The sequence below is a fragment of the Babylonia areolata genome, chromosome 19 (assembly GCF_041734735.1).
Source record: "Babylonia areolata isolate BAREFJ2019XMU chromosome 19, ASM4173473v1, whole genome shotgun sequence".
Lineage (NCBI taxonomy): Eukaryota > Metazoa > Mollusca > Gastropoda > Neogastropoda > Buccinidae > Babylonia > Babylonia areolata.
The window spans coordinates 24636215-24653714 of record NC_134894.1 but is presented as its reverse complement, the minus strand read 5'-3'; the positions used below and the strand labels follow the sequence as shown (position 1 = coordinate 24653714).

At 45.0% G+C, this 17500-nt stretch overlaps 1 protein-coding gene across 5 annotated transcripts in view; it reads left to right on the top strand.

The window, feature by feature from the left end:
- Positions 1-17500, top strand: part of LOC143293561 (Kv channel-interacting protein 4-like) — a 680320-nt gene that overhangs the window by 568233 nt on the left and 94587 nt on the right. Inside the window, exon 1 of one of the 5 annotated variants that reach the window (XM_076604532.1) lies at positions 12991-13115. The exons of the other annotated variants lie outside the window; for them this stretch is intronic. Within the exon in view, the coding sequence (XP_076460647.1) occupies positions 13082-13115 (34 nt within the window). The 5' untranslated portion in view covers positions 12991-13081. Of the gene's footprint in view, positions 1-12990; positions 13116-17500 lie in introns of those variants that run through there. 5 annotated transcript variants of the gene reach the window in all.

The following is a 17500-nucleotide window of genomic DNA, read 5'->3' as shown; positions in this document are numbered from 1 at the left end:
AGATTCAGGACAATACAATGCAATGCAATACCACACAATACAATGCAATGCTGTACAATGTAATACAATACAATGCGATACGATATAATACAGTACAATACAATACAATACTATCACAGTACAATACACCACACCACACCACAGCACGACAAAACAATACATCTTTATTACACCAACTGGACTTTCTTTTTAATTGTCGCTAACATGCTTTCGGTTATGATATACAAGTCGCTCTGGAGGATCTAGAAGCTCTAAGAACCATTCTTGGAAACTGAGAGGTGCTTAACTGATCTATGTAGGATCCGGAAAGTATCAGAATCATCACAACAGGATCTGAGAAAGATACCAGAATCAGCCATCAAAAATCTAAAAGGTGTTACAAGACAGCAACGTAGAATGTGTTGACTCTACAAAAGATAATTTTATCTTATGAGGGGCCGTGATGTTTCAGAATCAACCCTGTGGATATAAGATATTTAACTACGAATAACTTGGTAGTCATATTAGCGTTCTCTGCAAATACATAGATATCAAAATTATTATGATGAACAATGTCTTTGATGTAAACTATTAACAGCAATAGATCAAGTACAGACCCTTGTGGCGCGCCATGTGGAACCTTTTTCCTGGTCGATTTTCACTCTACAGCTAACTGGTAATTGGAAGACAATCGTCCAAGCAATCCTAACATTTACCGCTCATTACAGTAGCTTTCACTTCAAGTAAAGGACCGCTGTGTCATACACGATGAAATGCTTTGGAAATGTCGAAAACCACAGGCTGAAGATGGATACCTTTAATCAGAGGAGCTCAGATTCCACGTAATCAACCGTGCACAACGAGAATCTCAAATTTGATGGTGAGGAATCGAAACAACACCAGAATCGGCTGTAGCAAATATATCAGGAATACCTCACCGTGAACTTCCCAATTGTCAGTTAAGTAGATTTCATGGCAAACTGTTAGTGTGAACTTTGTCTTCTGAACTTTATATCCACTGTGACTTTAATCCGGGAAGCTTTTTTTCCTTCGTTTTTTATTGTCTAATACATCCTCTCTGTACTAGTTTTACAAGTTTATCGTGAAAGTGCCCACAAGGAAAAAGAAAGTGGTTTGAAATTCAGTTTGGAAACTTTCCTCTGGGAACTGAATTAGGGGGCGTGGGGTTTGAAATGGGTGAGACTGGTGTCGCGTGGAAACTGCATTGAATTTAGGGGGCCTATGGTCACTCCCGACAGTTGTAGCGTTACTGTTTCTCTGTCTGAATCCTCTCTCTCTCTCTCTCTCTCTCTCTCTCTCTGAGCATGTAGTATGCGCGGGTGCGGGCTTGTTTGGATGTGTGTGCGTGTGTGTGTGTGTGTGTGTGTGTGTGTGTCTGTCTGTCTGTCTATGTGCTTTTGTTTGTTTCTCTCTGTGTGCATATGCGAACGCTCCCGCTTGCGTGCATGCACGTGATACGCTCTTCAACGGACCACATGACGCCGCATTGCGTAAGATAGGTTTTCTTCATCGGCTCCACTTCAAGGCACTCGCGGCATCGTCCACCCAACGCCGTTGAAGCGGAACTGGCGATCCAGTAGTTTGACTTGGATGCGTGACCTGATGCGGTCAGCCTGTGTCATGTCCCGGACATTGACCCATGACTGTAGAGGGTCACGATCCACCGGACATTCGATGTTCCAAAAGAAAACACATGCAACCTGTGTTCACTAACCTGTGCGCCAACAGTGAACTGAAGCGTGATTGAAGACTGTTAGTTCACAGCCAAAGAGGCCTCCCTCCTCCATCTGTCTCCCACGAAGCTGTTGCTCACTGCTGCAACAGCGGTGAAAGAATTGATGTAATGGTTACTGCTGCCATGGCAGTAACAGTCCTGTTCAGCATCGCTTCATCAGTAAAGCACTTTATGTATGTCTCCTCGTGATTCATCTTCTTGACATCGTTCAGAAAGAACAGCGAGCTCCATAGTGTAGAGAAATATGTACGCACATGTCAGCTGATGTGGAAAGCTCTTTGCATCAATGGCTTGAAATTGTACATTTTGTCTGATTTAAGGAGGGTGCGTAACTGAACCGGGAAATGAAACCATTGTAACATTTTTTTTTCCTTGAATAGGTTGATTGTTTGCGCAGCCTGAGCCCCTGTGATAAGGAAGAAGAGTGCATTAGAAATCCGAATTATTACGAGTATTAAATTGTTTAGTGTTTATTTCCAAAACATTTTACGCTCATGATCTTGTTGAAATTTCAATCAGTGCCCCAGAATATGGGAAGGGGTGACCAAGTGGCTGTGCTGGCCTAGGGGATATAACGCCCGACCAGGAAGCGAGGGTCCAGGGTTCGAATCTCGAAAAGACTGAGAATTATTCTCTGCCCATACCACAAAGACACTGAGTTGTTGCCTGAGTGTTTGTCCTTAGGAAAAGACGACAAGACGAAAACCTATGTACAGCATGTAGTTACCGCATGAAGAAAACCTGTGTATAGCAAGTAGTTACCGCATGAAGAAAACCTGTGTACAGCATGTAGTTAACGCATGAAGAAGAACCTGTCCATAGCATGTAGTTAACGCATGAAGAAAACCTGTGTACAGCATGTGTAGTTACCGCATGAAGAAAACCTGTGTACAGCATGTAGTTAACGCATGAAGAAAACCTGTGTATAGCATGTAGTTACCGCATGAAGAAAACCTGTGTATAGCATGTAGCTACCGCATGAAGAAAACCTGTGTATAGCATGTAGTTACCGCATGAAGAAATCCTGTGTACAGCATGTAGTTAACGCATGAAGAAAACCTGTGTATAGCATGTAGTTAACGCATGAAGAAAACATGTGTATAGCATGTAGTTACCGCATGAAGAAAACCTGTGTACAGCATGTAGTTACCGCATGAAGAAAACCTGTGTACAGCATGTAGTTAACGCATGAAGAAAACCATGTAGTTAACGCATGAAGAAAACCCGTGTACAGCATGTAGTTAACGCATGAAGAAGAACCTTTTGACGACGAGAGAGTTTGTCCCCGCAATATCATGTTGAAAAATCAACGTTGATCGGTGAGCTGAAGATAGAAAGAGAGGGGTGAGTGGCGCTGGACTGTGGCGAAAGAAAGCAGTCTGAACTTCATACAATGAAACATAATGAGCATTTCTTTTAGAATGCCTGCATATATTTCAAAACCTTTTTTTAAGGCAAAAGCATAACCACTGGTTTCAACGGAAATGATGTGTCATTGGAACGGAAATGGTGTGTTATTGTTGTTGTTGTAGTTGTTGTTGTTATTTACATTACAAACGAAGGAGTGCGCATCACCGTTGTGAAGAGAGCGCAGTGCTGGCCTGTAATTCTCCATGGACTGTTTCCATTTAGTACCGGTGTAGCACCTGGAAAGGACCCCTCCCAGCACGGTTGTGACTCACCTGGCCCAGTTTAACTCTGACACCGTCTTCCAGGGGAAAATCTTGATTTTGCAAAATGTGCATTTTGAAAATCGCGTAAGGCGAGATGCCGGAAATATTCGTGGAGTCTTTATGGACTGATCCCCGATAACTCTTTTGTAAACCACATCCAATTCCATCCAGTGGCTTGGCAATAACAAGCATTTCTTGCAAAACAAAAAAAGCAAAAACAAACAAACAGAAACACAAAAACAACAACAAAAAATGTATTTTGCAAAGGGTGGGCAATCTAGGGTAGAATTAGGATGGCTCCATCACATGCCCCTAAAAGACTCCATGGGAGTTAGTATTTTTGATGGTTTTTTTTTTGTTTGTTTTTGTTGTTGTTTTTTGTGGGAGGGTGCGACTTTTTTTTCTTTCTTTTCTTTCTTTTTTTTTTCTTTTTTTTTTTTCTTTTGCTTGTCTTGGATCTACTCCACTCGCGTGTATTCATCTGATAGTGTCCCCAGAATTATTGCTGGAGTCGAAAAGATACCTACCCACATGAGCCCGCTATGAAGTAGTTTTCTGGACAAAGACTGGAGTGTGTTTGGGGCTGGCCCAAATGATTATACTCCGCCCTATTTTCCCCAACAATAAACCAAGTTAAAGTTTCTGACTGATTTCACGTTGTTATTTGTTTGTTGTTTTGTTTTGTTTTTGTGTGTGTGGTTTTTATATATCTAAGAAAGGGTGTGTGTGTGTGGGGGGGGGGGGGGTTATGTATCTAAGAAAGGGGGGTGGGTGGGTTTTATGTATCTAAGAAAAGGGGGGTGTGTGTGGGGGGGTTTATGTATCTAAGAAAGGGTGTGTGTGTGTGTGGGGGGGGGTTATGTATCTAAGAAAGGGGGTGTGTGGGGGGGTTTATATATCTAAGAAAGGGTGTGTGTGTGGGTTTTATGTATCTAAGAAAGGGTGTGTGTGTGTGGGTTTTATGTATCTAAGAAAGGGTGTGTGTGTGTGGGTTTTATGTATCTAAGAAAGGGTGTGTGTGTGTTGTTTTTATATATATAAGAAAGGGTGTGTGTGTGTGTTTTTTTTATATATCTAAGAAAGGGGGGTGTGGGGGGATATATGTATCTAAGAAAGGGTGTGTGTGTGTGGGTTTTATGTATCTAAGAAAGGGGTCATTTCAGGACAAGGGTGTGAGCCATCCTTCATACTGGAGTCATTTCAGACCTACCCCCGAAAAAAAACTCCATGGAGTTAATACGAGGGTGAGGTCTCTCTTAGGCACCTCACCGGACTACTCACAAATACTACGGCCTACCACGCCGGCAAATCCTGATGGCTTCGTTAATGAAACGTATTAAATATTGAACGTTTTATCAGCGCACGGTTGACGCGCGTGCTTTTAGTAGCGGTGTGGTAGGGGAAGAAGATGAAAGCTGACCGGGGGGTGGGGGGGAGGAGGGAAGGGAGGAGGAGAAGGGAGGGAGGGGGGTTGGCGTCAATAAACCACTGTCCTTGTAAAGCGATATTTTTTTTTTTTTTTTTGTTGTTTTTTGTAATTGAGATACTTCTCACTCACCAACTTCTACCTGCCACCATCACCACCACTCTCTTCTGTTTCGTTTCTCTGCCACTACAACTACACATGTCTCCTTCGCGACCCTCTCCTCCCTCGCCCTCCCCTTCTCCGCCTTCCTCCCACCCCCCCCAGCTTCTGAAAAGACATAATTATGTGAGCGTCTCATCACATCCCACCCTTGCTATGCTGCTGAGCCAGATGTGAATGCTCCACGTGTCTCTCTCAACTCGCTGTACCCACCCTCCCTCACAGCGCTGGCTCAGAGAGTGAAATGGTAGGTGGGTGGGATGGGGTGGGTTGGGTTGGGGTAGATATGTACTATCTCCATCCCTCCTAAAGCTCCATGGAATCTCCCTCCTCCTTCTCCCCCTCCTCCTCTTCCTTCTCCTCCTCCTCCTCCTCTTTCTTCTCCCCCTCCTCCTCTTCCTTCTCCTTCTCCTCCTCCTCCACCACCACTGACCAAACGCTCGCAATCAAGAAGAAGAGACAGATTCCAAGGAGGATAGGAGGAAACTGGTTCAACTATCGATTGTTTATCTTTTCCCAATGCAACAGGGTGATGTGGACAGAGAAGGTGTGTGAGTGAGTGAGAGAAGCGGTTGTGGGCGTGTGGATGTGATGCTGGTGGTGGTGGTGGTGGTGGGGGAGGTTGGTGTGGTAGGGTAGGGGGTGGGGGTGGGTGTGGGGTGGCGCCTCGTCCATCCTGTGTCGCCGTGGTGATGGTGGTTGGTGTGACGGTGAGGAAGGTGTGGGGAGGAGTTGGGGAGGGGGGGGGGTCGTAGCGAGGTTGGGGAGTGAGTGTGGAGGTGGGTGTGGGGTGGGGGGAGAGAGAGAGTCTGTTGTCGCCAGTGAAATCTGTCGCAGTGCCTGTCGCGCGGCCAGAGCGCTCTTTGACTGTTTCTCTGTCTCTCTCAGCCTCTGTCTGTGTGTGTATGTGTGTCTGTCTCTGCCTCTGTCTCTGCCTCTGTCTGTTTCTCTCTTTTCCCCACTCTGTCTCAATCTGTCACTGTCTCTGTCCCTATCTCTCATTCTCTTCCTGTCCCGCTCTCTCTCTCTCTCTCTCTCTCTATCTGTCTTTGACCCTGTATCTGGTTCTCTCTCCGTCTCTGCCTCTCTCTATCTCTCTCTATCTGTCTCTCTGTCTCTATCTCTTTCTGTCTTCTCTCTCTCTCTCTCTCTCTCTCTCTCTCTCTCTCTCTCTCTCTCTCTCTCTGTCTGTCTGTCTCTCTCTGTGTAGCTGCTGTCTGTTCGGCAGAAGAGGATATTTGCACCAGTGTCATATTAATTTTCACCGCCACCACCTCCACCACCGATACCGTCCCCCCCCCCCCCCCCCCAACCCCCTCCCCACTGTCTTCTCCTGACTGTCTCTTCTTTTGTGTGTGTGTGTGTGTGTGTGTTTGCGCGCGCGCGTGCTTTTCTTCGCGGACGCCGCTGTCTGCTGTTGTTGCTGCTGCTGATGGTGGTGCCAGTGCCTGTGCTGTATATGTCTGGCCAGAAAGGCGGGGATGAGGGATGGTGGGGGTGGTGGAGGAAGGAGGGAGGGATGGGAGGTGGGGGGGTGAGGGGTAGGAGGGAAGGCTTCACCTCGCCGTCAGCACAAGGCAAATAGGTGTTTGTGGTGGTGGTACCTCACAGCTGACAGTGGGAATCTTCTCTGTCTGTCTGTCTGTCTGTCTGTCTGTCTGTCTGTCTCTCTCTCTCTCTCTCTCTCTCTCTCTCTCTCTCTTCCTCCTCTCTCACCCTCTCTCACTATATCTCTATTTCTGTATCTGTCTCCTCTCCCTCTCTCTCTCTCTCTCTCTCTCTCTGTTTCTCTCTCTCTCCCTCTCTCACTATATCTCTATTTCTGCATCTCTGTCTGTCTACCTGTCTCTCTCCATCTTTCTCACTCTCTCTTCCTCCTCTCTCTCCCTTTCTCAGTATATCTCTGTTTCTGTATATCTATCTGTCTGTCTCCCTTCTCTGTCTCTCTGTCTCTGTTTCTGTCTGTCTGTCTGTCTGTGTCTGTGTCTGTCTCTCTCTCTCTCCTTCTCTCTCTCTCTCCTTCTCCCTCTCTCTCTGTGCCTCTCCTCGTCCACAGGAGTCGATGTGAGTGGAGGCTGGTGGACACAGACTGTAGTCAGTCAAGTCAGTCACCTGTATCTGGGGTGGACGCTGGCTGGCTGTCTGTCTATCTGTGTCGTCCACCTTTGCCTCGCCTTTCTCTGTGGATGAAAAGATGTTCATTAAGACTGAAAGGCACGACTGTTTTGTAGTGAAAGACCTTCGGCAGCCTCTTTGGCCTTCAACAGTGGCTGTGCTGCAACCGGCGAGGTCAGTGACAGGCGAAAGGGTGTGTTGAAGCTGAAAGCTGCCAGCAGTTGACGAGAACGAGTTTGTTTATTTCCATCTTACAGGGGAACTGTGCTGATTGTGAAGATGTTTTACTCTGAAAGGCAGTGATAATAGTTTGTGTGGTCGGTCGGTCGGTGAAAGGTGAAAGATGCTGACACCGAAGGGTTGCAAGCAGTGTCAAGAGATTTGTTGTTGGTTTTTTTCTCCGTGGAGTTTTTCTGACTGTGAGAGATGTGTACATTGAAGAACAGTGAAGTTTTGTTTGGGAAGGTGCTCAAGAAGTGACTGACTCTGGTGTGGAAGGGATTGCCGTCAGTGGAAGATGAAAGGTATTGACGCTGAAAGTTGCTAGCGGCGACAACAGGTGTTTTTTTCTTGTTCTTTTTTTGTATCAGTGGAACATTCTTACAGTGAATACTATTTACGCTGAAAGACGCCATGCGAAAGTTGCTGCAGGTGCTTGAACGGTGTTGTTGTTGACAGTAAAAGCTAAACAGGTGTTTTCAGCCAAAGGTGTTATCAGTTACATATGTAAACAGGTGCTGAAAGTGACATGTGTTAACTGTGAAATATGTTTACACTGAAAGGCACCAGATGAGAGTTGGCGAAATGTGTTATCGGTGACAGGTGCTAACAGGTGGAATGTTTTAACTGTGATAGATTCCCGCGTATTAAGTAAAGATACCCTGAGTTAAAGATGTCCACATATATAAAGGTGTTTAGCTTTCAGGTGTAAACACATTCTAACAAGTACACTGTGTTTACTTCGAAAACTGGTCGCATTTACAAGAAAAATTCCATCGATGAAAGATGTCCACATGTCGAGAGGTGTTTAGTTCACAGGTGTTAACAGATGCTAAAACGTGGTATGCTTACTTCGAAGGATGGTCGCATTTCTAAGAAAGTTCCCCTCATGAAAGATATCCACAGATGAAGGTGGTTGCCGGGAAAACAGTGTTGACAGTAGAAGCTGTTGGCAGCAACCTGTCCCCACAGTGAAAGATGTTGGCAGCAACCTGTCCCCACAGTGAAAGATGTTGGCAGACAAAGGCGATGGCAGTGAAAGACACTGACAATGAAAGATGGTTGCCGCACAGCAAGCAGGCACCAGCCTTGAAACATAGACGTGTGTTGCGAAACTGGTTTCCTGTCCAAATGCCGTGTTTTATTGTATTGTATTGTGTTGTATTGTATTGTATTCATTCTTGCGTTTATAAAATCTGACAGACTGTTATCCGTCTGATTTAATGTGCACACACAATCTTGTTTTTATTTGATTCAAACAGCCCGTCGGTTCTAATAGTTTGTCTTTTCACGTAATCGGTCAACATTTCTTTTCCTATACATAATACCTGTTCTTATATATCATCCTGTTTGATCTTACAGCCTGCTCAGGTGTCCCTTGTATGGGTATCTTCCGTCTGCTCATGTATCCGGTCTGCCGCAAGGACGCCATTGACTTTCTGATTGATGTTGTTCACGGTTTGCGCTACGGTGGTCTTTAATCTGTCTTTGATGTCCACGCTCCGCTGAGCACCTGTGTTCGTGTTTAAAGCAGATTAGTGGTACATGGCTGTCAGTGGGGTGACAAGGACGTTAAAACTGAAGCCTGCACTCTCTCTCTCTCTCTATCCTATTGACAAGTGGCGGTGAGGTCTTTGTTGTGGTGACGTTGTTCGTCCTTTCACAAGTTGTGGTGATGTCTTTTGACAAGTAGTTTTTTTCCCCGTTTCCTCTTTAGTCAAGTAGTGGCCACACGCTTCGCCCTTTGACAAGTTGTGGTGACGTCCTTTGACCTTTCACATGTTGTGATGACGTCCTTGGTCCTTTTGACAAGTGGTGGTGACGTCCTTTGAAAGGTAGTGGTGACGTCCCTCGTCCTTTGACAAGTAGTGGTGACGTCCCTCGTCCTTTGACAAGTTGTGGTGACGTCCTTTATTTTTTACATGTAGTGGTTATGTCCCTTTCGTCCTTTGACAAGTTGTGTTGACGTCACTCGTCCTTTGACAAGTTGTGGTGACGTCACTCGTCCTTTGACAAGTTGTGGTGACGTCCTTCATTCTTTGACAAGTTGCGGTGACGTCCTTCATTCTTTGACAAGTAGTGGTGACGTCCTTCATTCTTTGACAAGTTGTGGTGACGTCCTTTATTTTTTATATATAGTGGTTATGTCCCTTTCGTCCTTTGACAAGTTGTGTTGACGTCACTCGTCCTTTGACAAGTTGTGATGACGTCACTCGTCCTTTGACAAGTAGTGGTGACGTCCTTTATTCTTTGACAAGTGGTGACGTCCTTCATTCTTTGACAAATAATAGTGACGTCCTTTATTCTTTGACAAGTTGTGGTGACGCCCTTCATTTTTTGACAAGTTGTGGTGACGCCCTTCATTTTTTGACAAGTTGTGGTGTCGTCCTTCATTTTTTGACAAGTAGTGGTGACGTCCTTCATTCTTTGACAAGTAGTGGTGACGTCCTTCATTCTTTGACAAGTAGTGGTGACGCCCTTCATTCTTTGACAAGTAGCGGTGACGTCCTTCATTCTTTGACAAATAATGGTGACGTCCTTTATTCTTTGACAAGTAGGGTGACGTCCCTCTCGTCCTTTGACAAGTAATGGTGACGCCCTTCATTCTTTGACAAGTTGTGGTGACGTCCTTCATTTTTTGACAAGTTGTGGTGACGTCCTTCATTTTTTGACGAGTTGTGGTGACGTACTTCATTTTTTGACGAGTTGTGGTGACGTCCTTCATTCTTTGACAAGTAGTGGTGACGTCCTTCATTCTTTGACAAGTAGTGGTGACGTCCTTCATTCTTTGACAAGCAGTGGTGACGTTCTTCGTCCTCTGACGAGTTGTAGTGACTGGCGGGACGGTTCCTGGATGGCTGTGGTAGTGGTAGTGGTAGTGACCATGACAGAGGTGATGGAAGGCTTATCAACACACCGCTGCTGGAATGACTGAGGGTGAACAAACAAGAGGTGGGCATCGAATGAGCGAGAACGGACAGGTGTAAACACAGCGCGCCGTGTGTAGTGCCAGACCTTTACCTGGAGCCTGTTCTGGTGGTGCCGTCACTGTGTAGTGGGGTGTGAGGCAGAATAGGGACTTGCTCGTGCTTGCTGACGTCACACGGGGAGGCTGGTCACTCGTTGCCTTGCTGCTCGTGCACTTTGTTTTGTTGTGTTTTTTGTGTGGTGGGTTTTTTGTTGTTGTTGTTGTTTGTTGTTGTTTCTTTCTTTCTTTGTGTGGGGCCTGCATCCGTGAGGTCTGGATTACCTCGGGTGTGGTATAACATACCCAGATGATAAACAGTTGTGAGAGAGAATCGTACCGTATCGGACACACAGCGAGTGTTTTAAAGTATTATTTTGCCCTATTTTTGTTTTAGTTAAGGCCGCGTATCTTTCTCTCTCTCTCTCTGCGTGAGGTCTGAATTACCCAGGGGCTGATATTATAAACCCAGATGATAAACAGTTGTAAGAAAGAATCGAAGCGTATCGGGCACCCATCGAGTGCTTTGTAGTATTGTCCTGTCTTTTTTCTTCTTTTATTTTCTATGCCGCGTATCTTTCTCTGTGCGTGAGGCCTGGATTACCTCGGGGTTGGTATATTATACCCACAGTTGTGAGGGAGAATCGTATCGTGTCTGGCACACATCGTGTGCTTTACAGTATTATCTTGCCCTTTTTCTGTTTCTTTTTGTTTTGTTTGTTTTGTTTAGGCAGCGTGAGGTGTCAGTGGATTGCCTCGGGGGTGGTATATATATCCAATTGATAAGCAGTTTTGTGAGAGAGAATCGTATCGCATCTGACATTTATCGGTGCTTTATAGTATTACCGTGCCTTTTTTTTCGTTTTGTTTTTTGTTGTTGTTTTTAGCTTAGGCCGCGTATCTTTGTCTGTGCGATGGATTACCTACAATCGGTGCTTTTAGTTTAAGATGCTTTGATCTGATCTCCAAAGTGCATTATTCTGAATGGAACATCGTTGTTTTATTTCTAGGAACGTTATAGATATCGTTGTTTACAAGGACCGTGACTGCTGTCTTCTGTGCTATGCAGGTAGTGCTGATGTTTTGAACACTTTCATACGTAGAACACCTTCATACGTTGTTTTTTGTTTTGTTTTTTTGTTTTTTTTTAATTAATTTTATGATTATATATTTTCATTCATTTATTTTCTTCGGTGTATGTATTTTAGTGACTCGAATCTTTCGTCTGAATACAAACGGTTACCGTGGTCTTGGAATAAACAGTGTTTCCTTTAGGTGTTTAGGTGTTATTTCTTTTTCGTCGTCGTCGTCGTCGTTCGTGAACTGCAACTCCCACGTTTACTCGAATGTACACGAGTGGGCTTTTACGTGTGTGACCATTTTTTACCCCACCATGTAGGCAGCCATACTCCGTTTTCGGGGGCGTTATTTATCATGTTTCAGAGTTGCATGTAGGTTTGATGAAGCAATTGCCCGCATGTTCGTTCCATAAACGAACCACATCCTACAGTGTTGGCCTGTGTGGGTGCAGGGACCAGGATCGCTAACAGAAACTGTTCGTCAGGAAATCAGGTATGATTCACTCACAGCGGGCTGTTATACGTTATGCATGGTGTAAAAAAAAATGAATAAAGACTGAAGAATAATAAATAATAAAATTAAAATTAAAACCAAAAAGACTAGAAGAACAAAGAATGTCAGGTGAATGGTAAAATGTTAATGGAATGTTCACAGCTGGAAGTGACGCTCTGTGGTGGTATGTGTCAACAGTCAGTATCTCTCGTGGTGAAGTTTCAAAGTCCAGGACACCATCTGGCTGTGCGTTTGTTCGTGGTCAATGAAAACCACATCATACTGAAACAGGGCCTCGAACCCTGAACACTGGATCAGAAGCCTCACCGATTCTGTCGTGGTGCATGTTTCAATCAAATAATTCTTTATTCATTTTTTTTTTCTAGAGTAGAAGAGGGAGGAGAGAGGGAAATAAAGAACTTGAACGTGGGAATGTACATCCCGAGTCAGACTTCCAAGCGATGAGGTGCGTTGGAAAAAAAAACCAACAGTGCAGTAGAGACAGGATACAGGGTTGAAGGATTTGGACGGTGTGTTCGGGAGGAAGAAGGTGGTTATGTGATCACAAACAGTCACATGCTGGGAACGGATATTCGGACAGTCACGTGTGACCGTCTACTGTGTGTGAAATGGTGAAAAACCACCATAAGAAAAAAAAAAAAACACCCCCAAGACAAATAAATGTACATCACTCAACCGATGACATGGATGTATCCCTTTGCTGATGAGTTGTAATTGTGTGCGGGGGGAAAAACCCACATACAAAAGCCGACGGGATTCACACTTCATTCATGGATGTGCATATCGCAGGCTTCTCGATAACACGTGAAACTGCTTCCAGGTTTCATGAGTTAGTTTTTGCGTGCAAAACGAGCTGATAAGACGAAGGTGTAAATCCTTTTTCTTTTTTATTTATTATTTTTTCTTTCCTTATTTTGTGCTCACTTCGTTGACGATTGCAGAAAGCTTGTTCTCAGCTCGTGCGCTGTGATAAGATATAGAGTTCACGGCGCAACCCTGAGTGCTGCAGAGTTGAGAGGCTGGAGTTCGAATATGTGGATTTGCCAGTGGTGTTTGGAGTGACTGCAGTTAGGGGCAAAGTACGGTAGCAGCGGGGGTGTGGAGGTGTGTGTGTTGTGTGGAGGAAGGGGGGACACATCCAGCCGACCTGATGGTGCCCATGCCGGGAGGCGGAGGCTGGTGGATGACTTGACATCATGGGACAGATCTATGACAAAGTGCACATCGGAGGTACTCTGGTCTGCTTCTGCTGTTTTCATTTTCTTTGTCTGTTTGTTTGTTGTGTTTCAGTGTGTGTGTGTGTGTGTGTGTGTGTGTGTGTGTGTGTGTGTGTGTGTGTGTGTGTGTGTGTGTGTGCGCGCGCGCGCGCGCGCGCGTGTATGTGTGTGTGTTTCAGTTTATGTGTGGGACGGGGTGTGGGGCCGGTGGGGGGGGGGGGGAGGAAGGCGTGTGTGTGTGTGTGTGTGTGTGAATATACCTACTCGTATTTATACGGATTTCCTCTTTATGTTCAGTCACAGTATACCTAGTGGAACAAAAAGCTTGTTTCAGTCCCTCATGTGGATTTCCAGGTTCATTTGAAAAATGTCTGTGAACCTCTCTGCCTGTTTCTTGAACTTCTTCTTTGTGTGTGTGTGTGTGTGTGTGTGTGTGTGTGTGTACTTGAGTGTACACATGCTTTTAGTAAGTGTGCACCGCGTCGACGGTGCGTGTCCGCTGTTATCTCTCACTTGGACCTGAACGTAATGTACCTCCCCAAATTAAACCACAAAATATCACGGCGTACATTTCATCCAAGCGCGCGCGTCCATCTATGACTTGGTTTGTTTGTTTGCGCGCGTAGGCGGATAAACCACCAGTAATGTTGTGTTTTTTTTAGATGTGAAACCCCCTGTGCTTTGTAAAGAAGAGCTGTAGTAAACATGTGAGGGAATGGACTCCTATTTTGTTTTAAAAGCAGAAACAGAAAAAAAAAGAAGAAAAAAGATCCAGGTTTAGAACTGATTTCGTATCGATCATGACCGAGTTAGCGCGGCTCACCACTATTGCTTTTTTCAAACGAGGTCACGGTATAATTGCGTACTGAAAACCATTTAATGCCTTTCTCCTCTGTCTTTGTGTTTTTTTCTTTAAGATAGACCGCTTTTCACTTTGAATGATATTAGACGTGTAGTGTGTGTGTATGTGTGAGTGTGTGTGTGTGTGTGTGTGTGTGTGTGTGTGTGTGTGTGTGTGTGTGTGTGTGTGTGTGTGAGTGAGTGTTCGCACGTGCGCGTGTGTATGAATAAAAGGTGTATATAAAGCTTCGATTAGAATAATGCAACTAGCACCCCATATTTACTGAAATATAACATAACTAATTACTGTAATATGTTTTGCTGTCGGGGGAACTGTGATGTGGATTTTGATTTGTGAAAAGTCGGCGTTTGTTTGATACGTGCAGTAATGTCTTTGGATGGTTTCTATTCATTTGGTATAAGGTTCGTTTGGGTTTTTTGGGTGGTGTGGGGGGGGGGGGGTTGTTTTTTGTTTTGTTTTTTTCCTTTTTGCGTGGTCATGGTCATTGGGAACGTGCATTACGCGTTGGCTTGTGCGCTTGCGTCTCTGGGCTCCCACGCCACATGCATGTCACACCGCGGATGATGTCCACTGATGGTGTGGCACAAGGTTTCTTCACTCTCGGTGTCCGAGAGAAAGCCATGATGATGACAACGTTACCAGTGCAGGCTGGGGTGTTCCTTTCGTGTTACGGTTCGACCTTGCGCTTGCGAACATGAACTGTAAAGTATATCCCGTATGTCGTAGAATGTTCTTTACTACCAGTCATAAAGCTACAACCTTCATCAACACCTCCGAGATATGCAAATGAGTTGCGTTCATTTGATTCTGAGTCAGAGAAAACTTTTGACCATGTGCATTATCCAAATTTTAATCGGGAAATTTTTTATCAACAGATTTTAAGGCGTTGCATGCACTGATTTGTAGTAAAGTACCCGATAATGAACTCCCATTCGTGCTACAGTAAACAGACGCATGTACATGAACGAACGAGAGTTTGTCCTTTAAAGGTCGATCTTTGTCATTCTGCGGCCCTATTTCCTCGTCAGAACAGAATTGCAGTGTATTCTAGTCCGGATTGAACACAGAGGGATTAACAAATATTTGTCCACATTCACGGCGACAGATGGGAAGTGGTTAATGCTGAATCTGAGATCCTGGGGTTCGAAACCTGTTGGCTTTCCGAGTGTGCTTGTTTTCATATATATCTCCATAACTCTGATATTTATAGTCCCAATTTGTTCAGTCGAAGCTTAATTATTTGATATTCCTTATCTCGTGTAGGATTCTTCTTCTTCTACTACTACTACTACTACTACTACTACTAATACCAATACTAATACTACTTCCTCTTCTTCTTCTTCCTCTTCTCATCGCTCACCTCCTCCTCTGCCTCTTCTCCTCTTCTACTTTCACTTCTGCTTTTTCTATCTCTTCTACTTTCACTTCTGCTTTTTCTATCTCTTCTACTTTCACTTCTGCTTTTTCTATCTCTTCTACTTTCACTTCTGCTTTTTCTATCTCTTCTACTTTCACTTCTGCTTTTTCTATCTCTTCTGCTTTCACCAGTCGTCCAGTATCGTATTTTAGACTATTTTGAGGGGTTTCCAGACTTTAGTATCATTACAAGAAGTGGAATAAATATCAGTGTAAAATTTTGGAGCTGTGTATCCAACGCTCCACCGATGCTTCTCCTGCCTTGTATTCATGCTGTCCTTCCTCTCTGCTCTCAGCTTCTCATCCCCACCCCTACCTCAACCCCCCCACACAGCCCCCTCTCCTTCTGCCCCCACCCCCCTCCCCCTTCCCCACCTCCACTCCCCTAGACCCATCTTTCAAATGCCCCAAGGTGAAGACGAGCTCTAGACTTTCCCCTTCCCTCCAGCAGAAAGCCTCCCTTCAGTGTGTTTACTCAGGTGAGAGTCGTGCCTTGTCGGGGCCCCTCTTTTGCTTTCCACACGGAACCCGCAAATTTGCGGAAGCGATATAGGGTTCCCAGGTTCGTCAGGCATGAACGCATTTTCTGACAGAGGTCCTCCACCCCTTCCTCCACCCTCCTCCCTTCTCTCTCCTTTTCGTCTTTCTCCCTTCTTTACCCCCTCCTTCTCCGCCTCCTCCTCCTCAACCTCACCACCTCTTCCCTTCCTCTTTTTCCTTCCTCAACCACCTTCTCTTCCTCAACCACCTCCTCCTTCTTCCCCTCCTCTTTACTTTCCTCCTCCTCCTCCTCCACTTTCCTCCTCCTCCTCCACTTTTCTCTTCCTCCTCCACTTTCCTCCTCCTCCTCCACTTTCCTCCTCCTCCTTCCTTTTCTTTCTTTTCTTCTTTCCTCCAACTCTTCCACCCTCTCCTTCCTCCTCTTCCTCACAACCACGATCCCTGTCTTATCCCTGTCTTATTCCGCATCCCACCCCACCCCTTCCACCACCACCCCTCCTCCCCACACCCCCTCCTTTGCTCATGTTGAGTCATACTGCATGTAAGTATCGTGCTCGTTGGGCTCTCTTTACTTCCCTTCCTTGTTGTGATAATGGGGAAGAGGGTGAGTGTGTGGTGTCCCCCGCCCCCCATGCCCCCTCCCCCACACACACACCCACCTTGCAACCTCTCCTCACCACCACCCCCACGCTCCCACCCCCATCCCCTCACCTTCCCCTGCCTCACAGTAACCTTCAAACCGAAATAAACAAAGCTAAGAAGGTAACTGGAACAGGACGTTGGAAGGAGCAAGCAGAGACTAAATTTTTGTCTCCACAGAGAGAGAGAGGTGTTCAGTTCACCTTGTGGTGCAGCAGGTGAATGAACCATGGGCGTGTGTATGTTGTTCTTTTTAACATATTTTTTCACGGCATAATTTATTATGAGGTAACTTCGCCTTCAGTTGAAAACAACAACAAACAAGAAAAGTCTGTCACTTGCACATAGGAATCAAAGTCGGTGGCCGTTTTTTGTTTGTTTGTTTGTTGTTTTCTGTTGTTGATATTGTTTTGAGGTTTTTTTTCCCTCAAGTTTGGTATCAAGTTTGGTATTGATATTTCAAATTAAACTTTTTCTTGAAACCATCTTTTAATTAGGATGAAGCATCCCTCTGCCGACAAGGACATGTAATCCAGGCTCAAAGTACGACAATGCACACTCTTTAGAGGCTCTGTTCGTCACTCAAGCTGATTTCACGTGGTCCCATGCAACATGTCAACGAGCGCCAGAAGTGTGAGGGAAATGTTTTTTTTTCATTTATTAGCTGCCACAAGAACATAGCAATGCCAGTTCCTTTTGTTGCTGTGTCTTAGTCTGTTTGGAAACAGATTTTCAGAGTGTGGGGCAGTATATCAGATCATAGTTTGTCGCAGTGCTTGTTATAAGGAATCATAACTGGTCCTAAGGAATCAGAGACCTGTTGTCCTTACGAATCATAGAACTATTATCCGAAAAAAATAATAATTTGTCTTGAATAATCACAGTGATGTTGTCCAAAGGAATCGTAGTTTGTCTCTAAGAATCCTAAACCGGTTATCCTGAGGAATCATATACATGTTGCCCAAGGGAATTATAGACTT